Below are 10,145 nucleotides of genomic sequence, written 5' to 3'. Positions count from 1 at the left end.
TGCCGTTGCAGGTCTTTCTGGATTTCACCCCTCCCACTGGCATCGCCACCTGGACTAGAGCATGCTATGGTCCTGTGGATTCTGCTTTCTCTAGAAGCAGTCTGGTGAGATGGAGATCGGGGCAGTGAGGAATTAGAAGCAAAGGTTTTAACTCCCAGAACCTTGGCTAGATCGCTTCTTTTCCTTCCCTAGAAAATAAGTGGACTCATTTCTCCTCTCTCGCCTCGTATGAAGACTACCGACCCCCTCTAGATGAGCAAAGACAGCTTGTTTTGGCGGCGCGCGCCGCCAGGCCGTAAGGGCTCATACTCAGCGGCGGAGCGGAGCCCCTGGCGGTGAGCTGGCGTCACTTCCGGCGCGCTGACGCTCAGTCCGGCGTGCCGACGCCTGCGTCAGCAAAGAGCGGGGTTGGGGGCACCCGGTTTGAAGTCGTGCGGGTCGGAGGAGTGCTGCCTCCGCCGACGTCTCAGACCCCTGCTCCCGGGCCGCGGCAGGGACGAGCTCTGGTAGGCGGCGGGGCAGATGCCCGAGGGCCCGCGCCGGGACATCCTGCGCTGCACCGGCCGCTCCTATCTGCTCCGTGGCCTGGGCCTGCGCCGCTCCGCTCCCTGGAAACTAGCGCGTCGGTAGCGCGGCGCGTCGCTCGCGGGGAGCTCCGAACCGCCGGCGCCCGGCCATGGCGGTTTCCAGGTGGGTCTAGCTTCTCCCGAGCGGACGGGAAGGCGGCCCGGCGAGGCACGGTCTCCTCTCGGAGCCCCCACTCCTAGAAAGGAACGGTTCCTATTGTCACTGGGCTCGGGTGCCTTCCTCCCCAGACTCCGCGGTTCGCCCTTCGGTCTGCGGGGGTTTGGGCTCGGGTTACCCCTCGTAAATCGGTTCAAAAATGTCTTTTTTGTTGTTGAATAGACCCTTTGGCGCGTTAGGGCTAGTTTTTCTCTTTCCTCACCATGTTTCTCTTCTCTGGTTTCTCTTCCCCCTTTCAGTTCTGGGAGAGTCTCTTCTCTTTCTGAGCATTTTAAGGCCGATCCCTAACCTCCATTTCACGGGAAAACTTGGTAGCAACTGTCGAAGTCGGGGAGATTTTGAGTTAATATTATCTACGTGGCCTTCTAATTATGTTAAAATTTTGCGTTTACGGCTTTAGGGATATGTTCTTTCCTGAGGACTTTTTCCTTACATTACAGTATAATTCTTCGCTTTGTTTGACAGTACACATTCAGTCGTCAGCATTGTAATCTTTAGCAAATTATTGTATTAGCATCATCTTCCTCACCTAAGGCGTGAAAGATGTATCGCGAGTCTTAAACTAGTTTGAAGCGATGCCCATCGATAGGAAACTGTAGAAAGGCCAGCAAGACATTTATTTGTATAGCTATAGAAGGAAAGTTCTCCTTTCCTCCAATATGAGAGAGTGGGGAGAGTACATTTTGTCAGAGGCTTGAAATTAGTGGACATGTGTGTGTGTAAGTAGGGGATAGTCCCTCTGATAGCAGTCAGGATTCGCCAAGTTTACTGTTAGTTTTCGTGAGAAATGGGTCCTTCTGCCACATAGACTGAAGGGGAAAATGATGATAGTTCAGAAAACATAGTTTTTGTTCATTTTTCATAGTTAACACATTCCTGTTTTGCAAATGAAATGATAACCCATCCCTCACAGATTCCCTAGATAACTGATAAAAGAGTTCATGGGAGAAACCCATGGGAGTTGGGTGAAAGGGGTCCTAAGATACCTGTAATGGGGCATCTAATTTTTATTTCATAGATTAGTTGAATCCGTTCAATGTGAGGAAATTCTTATTTTGTGATATGTAAAATCGCCTCGAGAGTATACAAGTAGTATTTTCAATTTTTGCAAAGACAGAAAGGTGTACCATCTAATTTGTTACCCCCATATGACTATATAAATACATACATTATAAATACATTGATATACAAACTTAATATGGTATTCTGTTTATAAGGTGGTAAAACGTTTAAGGGAATGAGTAGCTCTTGAAATTTCGTTCCTGAGTAGACGGTATATGTTCACAGTATTGGTTATAGTTTTATAGAGACAAAATGAAAGATTAAAGGGTGCCTAATCTCCTTGGCCAATGTTAATCTATTTACAGAAGTTTAGAGCACCTAAACTTCTGAATGAATGAGTGAGTTTTGAAAGCAAGTGCTTTTTGTTCTCGACATTGGATTTCAAAGGGTGGTGCTCTTTTTTTCTATAGATCTTTTTTATTTAGCTTGCCAAAATTCTATCAAATTCTGCTGTAAAAAGAAAGCCTGTCATGGTTTTATGAAAGAGCTAGTCCTGTGCTTATTTTGGTAATATAATAGGTTCACAGAAAACACTTTTGAGACACTTTCTGGTTTGGGGATACTGTCAGTCCTTGACTTTTTCATCTGAGGGTTCACTTTGGATAGCAAACTTTTAATTTCAAGCTGGTCTTCTCCATGCACTGAGCACCTGTCTTTATTAACTAAATTTCCTTTTGGTGTGGAATACAGACTCATTTTAATACTTTATTGTAGAAAAGGTGGAAGATGGTTCAAGAGATAAAAATCATATTTGCTAGAACCAAATCTAAAATATTTTTTGCACTGTTTATATCAATGTGTGTAACTGAAAAGAAACTGTAATGTTTTTAGAACCTTGTAAGTATTTCCAATAGAAGGGAAATATTAAGTTCAGATTGCAAGATCCAGAAATCTAGGAATAATATTTGACTTTGCTCTCCCTTCCTTTCCCCCAGTCTAGCTAGTCCCCACATCCAATCTTGTCAGTTCAACCTTTCTAATCTTTCTCTGGCCAGTCTTTTTCTTTCCATACTAATTACCACAGCCCTCCTCCATACCACCATCATCTCTAATCCGAGACACCTGTAACGGCAGCCACTCTGCTCTTCCTGCCTCCCATGGCATCTCTTTCTAATTTATTCTTCATTTCAGTTATATTATTGTTTGCTAATATGCTAATTTTAATATGGCCTTTTTTCTGCTAAAAACCCTTTAGTTTTCTGTTGCCTTAAGATAAAGGCCACATTCCGTAACCAACACATCTTAACAGATCATTTGTGATCTGGTTCCTACTTTACCTTTTTAAGCTTCATCTTGTCTCAGGTTCTCTGCATCTCTCTCTCTCTCTCTTCTCCACTCCCCTTCATTCTGAATCTTTGTTCTCACCTCCAAGTCTTTTTCTCTGGAACATTTTTCCTACCTCCCCCCTTCCCCCCAAGTCTGGCTAATTCCAACCTTAGTTTTTAGGTCTAAACCCTAAGCCTATACATATGTCACTTTGTTTGGGAGACCTTCTCTGGTTTTCCTTCATCTGAGCTCTTTGCACCAATGTGTACTCCTATCAGTCATATTTATCATACTTTGTAAGTGATTGTTTAATTGTTCTCTCCCCTGCTTGAGCATCAGTTCTGTGAGAGAAGGGAATGTCTTTGATCTTTCTATCTTCAGGAGAGTGCCTCGTTCCTGGTAGGTGCTCAATATATTTTTAAAAAAAGGAATAAAAGAGTGCTTTTGTTTCTTGTTTTAATTCCTCTCATGATTTTTCTGTAATTTATATATAGTAGGGTATTTCTGGTGTTTTTCAATGAGTGCTTCTGAGTTTTACAGTTTTCCCTGAGGGAGAAAAACTTTATAGCTTTGACTATTAGCCAGAATTATAATTTTAAAAATATAATAAACATTGTCAGAACTAGTTTTTTTTTTTTTTTTTTTTTTTTTTTTTTTGCAGTATGCGGGCCTCTCACTGTTTTGGCCTCTCCCGTTGTGGAGCACAGGCTCCGGACGTGCAGACTCAGTGGCCATGGCTCACGGGCCCAGCCGCTCTGCGGCATGTGGGATCTTCCCAGACTGGGGCACGATCCCGTGTCCCCTGCATCGACAGGCGGACTCTCAACCACTGCGCCACCAGGGAAGCCCCAGAACTAGTTTTATAAGTTTATATAGCATGGTCTTTTATAATGCAAATTGGATATAATGTAACCCTGCATTTTGTGTAATCAAAATTTTTAGACCCCACTTAGTTTTATAAAGGCCTAGTTTTAATGTACCTTGAATTATAAGAATGTAGCAGATCATGAAATGTATGGTCAACTCTTGATCCATGGATGAGTTAAATCTTGCCACAAACAAACACCCCCCCCCCCAAAAAAAACCTTTGTGACTCTCTAAAATTGCAAATACAATTATAGCATTTGAAATTCCTGTAAAATGCAGTGAAATACTACTGAAAAATGTATGACTCCTTTAGACCCTAAATAAAAGAGAGCATACACATGTAGGAGAACAATGTTGCCCTTAAGATGTGAATACTGGAAGGTCAGCCAAGCTCACTCACTAGCTACTTGACTTGCTCCCATAAAATCAACCTCAGCAAAAAAACAAATTAGTATATATTACAGGCTTTCAGTGTTATTTGCAAACAGTTTGAATTATAATTGTTAAATCTTTGAATACTGTTTTGTAGAGGCTCACAAGAGTCTCTCTCCCTGTATTATCTGTCATCTAGTTGGGGTTGAGTCACCAATAGTAAAGGCAACCTTAGAGGGATTGTTAAAACTTATGCTCATTACAGAAGGTGTAGGTGAAATGTGTGATGATGTTGGGTTCCATGGCTTAATACAGATTTTTTAAAAAGATTGTTTTTGATACCTTTGCCTGTTTATGCCACAATTGATTGACTGTTGTTATACATTGATTAGCTATTATGAACTTAGTTTTTCCTTGATCATATAGAGAAAATGTAAAAATATAATTTAGAGAATTTTTCCTGAGTGATCTCTGCTGTAAAGTTCATGTCTAAAATGTCGAGACGGTAATTATGACTTGACTGTTTTAGAAGTCGTGCCTTAAGTCTGTGACACATATTCTTTGCATTTAAAAATGATGCAGTGTTCAGAAAAGATTCAGGGGAAAAAAGGGAACATACCCTCTTCTGGAAGAAACAAATTGCTACATGTGAGCAGAACTTTGCTCAATTTTGATAATTCTCTCTGTGCATTGCTGATACTTCAGAGAAACATTGTTTCAATGGCCTGTTCTGCCAAGTAAAAGGAGGTTTCATGATGCGGGGGCAAATTACAGTGGGTCCTTGCTCTTGAAAATGGTAAAATAATCTTACCTATAGGACAGCACAGGTTGCTTATGTTTGCTAGGCCTATTCCTCCATCATTGCTAATTTCTATCCATTATAAGATTGACAGAAGGCACTGTTGTAAATTGTAATGTATCAAATATTTTGTTATTTAAAAAATGTAGGGACAAAAAGCTAGGAAAGGTGGAGGAGGCATTATATAAGTGTATCCATTTTAATCCCTGTGGTAAATTCCTCCCTGTTTTAGTTTATTTCTCAAAGTACTATACACATAACAAAATTCACTGTTTTAAAGTGTATAATTTCAAGTGAAGTTTTAAAACCACAGATATTTTTCCTGCAAAACCTAGATTTTGTCTTTAAGATAAAGTCATGCAAGAGGCGGAGATTAGAAAAAAATATGGCCTGAAGGACATAACGCAACTTGGTTGTCCTTTTTCGGCACTCATTTAACAAGTATTTACAGAGTGCTTTTTATGTTCTAGGTGCTTGGAGATACAGCAAAGAACAAAAATGGAGTTCCCATTCTCATGGAGTTTGTTTGTGTTCTAGAGTGGGAGTGGGGGGAATGTAAATTATCTAGCTGCACCTGCCCTTGCACCTGGCTTTGGTGTGGTTTCACATCTTCATATTTGTTCTTAGTGTCCTATGTGGTATTTCAAATTAATCTACTTTCTTGTTTAAAAAACATAACATTAACATAGTTTCAAATAACCCACAGTAGGAACTAGAAGGCATACATTTAAAACATCAGTCTAGACAATTTCTTGGAAGTTGTTTCTTTTGACCATAACTTCCTTGCTTAATGATATTATGTAGGACTAAGTACAGTGTTCATATCATCTATTTATTTTCTTATTCCCTAAGTAACACAGAAAAGTTAAAACTTCAAATAGTAAATGTAAAAATGTATGACAAAATGGACAAACTTCACTGACCATTCCCTTTTAGTTAAGATTACAAAGCCATCTGCGTAAGTATTCTGCCAGTAGACCTTCCATAAATTTTCAGAGTGATTAAATTTATTCTGAGAATATTGAGATTGGAAGTAGATTGAGGAAGTTATATCTTATACTTTTTTTTCATCCTCAAATGGCTTAGGAGTGGAAATGCAATATATATATGTTTATTAATGATGAAATAGTAATCTAGGACACATTTTATAGTGCAAAATGCATATGATTTCTTTTTATATTTTTACTTTATGAATTATCATAATGGGAACAGCTGAAGTTAGATCACAGTTGCCAGCATAACCTCTACAAACTCCCACGTACTTTCCTTTTTCTAGGCAGTCTTTTTTTTTAAACAACTTTTTATTTTAAATTGAAGTATAATTAATTTTCAACATTATATTGGTTTCAGGGGTACAACGTCGTGATTCAGTATTTTATAGATTATACATCATTTAAAGTTATTATGTGCTGTACCATGTATCCTTGTTGCTTATTTATTTTGTACATAGTAGTTTGTGTCTCTTAATCCCACACACGTCTTCCCATTCCCTCTTCCCTCTAGGCAGTCTTTAGAGCAGTTTTCTGAAATCACAGGTTTGTAAAATAAACATGAATCATATCTTTTATAGTTATTTCTGTGAATTAAAATCCAAATTGAAAATGGGCCAGATTATCATCATCAGTAGATTCATAACCAGTGGATACTGTCAAATATAATTGCCTTATGTTTTATTAAAATTATTCGTCTACAGTCTTTGGTACCTTCCATTCGGCTTGACATCTGTTACCTCTTTCTCCTCCATCTGTCTATCCTTCGGCGAATGAAGAATGTCATTTTTTTCTATTAGCTGTTATGCAACATAAGGTTTAGCCAAAAGAAGTATCGTGGTAAGTACTGTGTTCCCTCAATCAGCCCTTCTTTTAACTTCGTTTTTCTTTTGATCACCTAGCCTTCAGACCTCTCCCTCATCAAGGGCCCTGTCTGCCCTCCAACATAATACTGACTCTGTCTCATGCCCTTTCCTGTCCCCTACCAGTTCATTATACCAGCCTTTTCCATTGTGGCCTGGCGCTGATGCTTACCCTGCTTGCCTCATAGCTGGCTATCTTGGAGTAACAGGTCAGATTGCCCTCTTGTGAGATCCTGGTCTGCACATCCCTTTGTTCTTCCTTTTGTGTGGCATCTAATCTGTTGTCCTGGAGAGAGGAATGGAGAACTCCAAAAGGGGCTTTGAGTCAAGAGGACTAAAGAAGCATTCTTGGGTCCCCATTCCTCTATTCAGGGAGGCAAATTTGGCTATCAAAAGGTGGGAGATGTGAGAATAAACAAGCCTGGAATTGGATGAGAGGGTGAGCTGATCTGCTACCCTCAGGGCAGTTGGCTGGTGAGGGAGCAGAGCTGACATGACATGGCATTGGGATAAAAGACTTCGAAGAAAGCAGGAGGAACTGTGTGGTTGTGAGGCAGAGTCAGCATTAGGTTAGAGAGGAGTCGAAGGTCTTTGAGCAGGATATGGTTCTAATGAAGCTGGGTAGCAGAGGACTAAAGGAAAGTTTAGGAAGGGTAGAAATTATTGAAGGAATACAGTGCCTACTGTGTGGTCTTTTTCCGCTTGCTCTTTGGAGCAAGTGTAACTGCCGTGATGTTCAGATTGCTAAAGTACTGCTGTGTTCATCTTTTCACTTAGTGAAACATTCATTGCCTTAGCATCACTTCTGTTATTTTTATAACTTGTTTTTATGTAATATAGCTATGACAGATTAAGGATATTTCTTGAAGGAAGCAAAAAAAATTGTAATATAACACCCTCTTTCTTTGCTTAAAAATGGTGCTTAAACCTGTCCCAAGAAACTTGAACTTTTCTTTATCTATAATTTTAATTACAGTAAATACCAAGTATTCAACAAATATTTGACTACTGTGCATAGTATTGTGGGGGACAAAAAAGAATCATTGAAGGAGGTGAAGCCTAACGAGCATAAGACAACACGTGACAAATTAATGTATAATGCCAAAAAATGCATAATAAATGCCAAAATGGTTATTTAAGATGAGAATCCCTGTGGATTTTAGAAGAGGATATAATAGTATAGTAGTCTGAGATGGTTTCAAGAAGGTAAAGGACTTGAACTGAACCTTGATGGGTGGGAGCTAGCTGAAGAACTGGACCAAGAAAGGCATTCCAAGTAGCGGAAACAGGGTAGACAAAATTGTGGAAACCAAAATGGACCCTGTTTGGGAGATACTTTTTTGTTTTTGATTGCTATCTGGTAGGTAAGGGTGAGCCATTGAAAGTTTTAGAGTAAGGTAATAATTTGATCAAAGAGTGCTTTAGGAAGTAAATTTAGCAATGAGATCACATTAGTATTGAGTTATGCTCATCAGGCAGTTGAAAGTGTGGCACTGGAGCTCCCAGATGGGCTAGGTTTGGGGATTATTTTTACTGTGTTATAGTTTAAACAAATTACAGTTTCCTACAGGAGAAATGGGTGAGAGATGGGCAGCCAAGGATTGAATCTAGGAGAATGTTCATATTAAGAGTGTTAAAGAGTAGGGAAACCACAGAAAGAATTAAGAGTTCAGAGAAGAACAGGGTAACAGAATGTTGTGAAAACTTAGGAAGGAAAATATTTTAAGAATGGGGTACTTGCTGAAATCACATGTCATAGAAGATTCATGAAAATTGGATTTACAAAAAAACACAACAACATTAGATTTAGAGCTTAGAAGTTCATTGGTGACCTTCAGGTGTGCTATTTTAGTAGTAAAGAAGGATAGAAACTTGATTTATAGGGATTAAGTTGGGTATGGTGAGGAGATAAAAGAAGTGATTTTAAGCACTTGTTCAAGATGCTTGGCAGCAAAAAGAAAGTGTTCTAGAAGATGGAAGTCAAGCAGTTTATCTTCTCATTAAAGATGGACCTCTGGATATTTGAAGATAGAAGGGAATAGATTACTAAGGCAGTGATTTAAGATATTGGAGAAAGGATAATTGAATGAGGGTAGAAGGAGATGGTAAAAAAAAAAATAGCGGGACTTTATGTAAGTCTTGAAGAAGAGTGAGGATTGTCTTTTCATCTGAAATTGAAAGAGGATAAGTGTAAAGCCCTTTAGAGGTAATGAGTAGAGAACAAGATAGTTCTTGTTCCATAATCTAGAGATCTACTCAGTCCATTCCTTTTTAGGGAATAGGGAATGGCAACTGGGACTTGAGGAAAGTGGAAATGATTGGGGAAAACTATCAATTTTATTTTAACTTTTTACACATGGATTTATAAACAGGTTAGTATTGTCACTTCCTTAGAGTGTTCATTTTGCAGCCAGCTTTGCTTTTAGTCACAAAAGCAGAAACTCCATCATCAAAAAAGGGATTATGGGAACTTCCCTGGTGGTCCAGTGGTTAAGAATCCGTCTGCCAATGCAGGGGACACGGGTTCGATCCCTGGTCCGGAAGATCCCACATGCTGCAGGACAACTAAGCCCGTGTGCTGCAACTACTGAGCCCGCGCACCCTGACTACTGAAGCCCGTGTGCCTAGAGCTCTTGCTCTGCAACAAGAGACACCACTGCAATGAGGTGCCCACGCACCACAACGAAGAGTAGCCCTGCTTGCCGCAACTAGAGAAAGCCCGTGTGAAGCAACGAAGACCCAGCATAGCCAAAAAAAAAAAAAAAAAGGGAATTATGAAGTAGTTTAAGTCTTTCCAGAGGTGCAGTCTAGGGAACTTTGCATCAAATAAGTCAAAGATATGACAAACACTGTGGTATATAAGGGAAGAAAAACCTATTAAAACAAATACAATGATGTGAAGCTATAAAATATGGCTAAATCTAGTTTAACCCTACAAAATAAGAGGTTAAGCAAAGTTAAGTGAGCTTATCTAAGTCTTCTAACAAGTGACAAAAGTAGTGCTTTGTCTCCTAACTTCCAGTCTAGTTTGTTTTTCCATTTTACCACTGTTTTCCTGTAAGAAAGTCCTGGGTTTATGTGAACTGTACACATACAAGAGAGCCCGATATTGTTATAAAGAATGCATGCATCATATGCAAATATAAGTCCACTGTTGCATAAATTTTACGTAAGACATAAATT

The 10,145-nt window shown here is 39.5% G+C and overlaps 1 protein-coding gene across 2 annotated transcripts in view; it reads left to right on the top strand.

Moving 5' to 3' along the window:
- Positions 1–399: 399 nt before the first annotated feature.
- Positions 400–10,145, top strand: part of BTAF1 (B-TFIID TATA-box binding protein associated factor 1) — a 93,437-nt gene continuing 83,691 nt past the window's right edge. For both annotated transcript variants that reach the window (XM_019943975.3, XM_019943902.3), the window contains exon 1: positions 400–690. Coding sequence is in view for 1 of the 2 variants with exons in the window: in XM_019943902.3 (XP_019799461.1) it covers positions 677–690 (14 nt within the window). In the remaining variant the exon portion in view is untranslated. The remainder of the gene's footprint in view (positions 691–10,145) is intronic.

Source organism: Tursiops truncatus, chromosome 16, assembly GCF_011762595.2.
Source record: "Tursiops truncatus isolate mTurTru1 chromosome 16, mTurTru1.mat.Y, whole genome shotgun sequence".
Lineage (NCBI taxonomy): Eukaryota > Metazoa > Chordata > Mammalia > Artiodactyla > Delphinidae > Tursiops > Tursiops truncatus.
The sequence above is the reverse complement of the archived record's forward strand: the minus strand, read 5'-3'. Positions and strand labels throughout refer to the sequence as shown.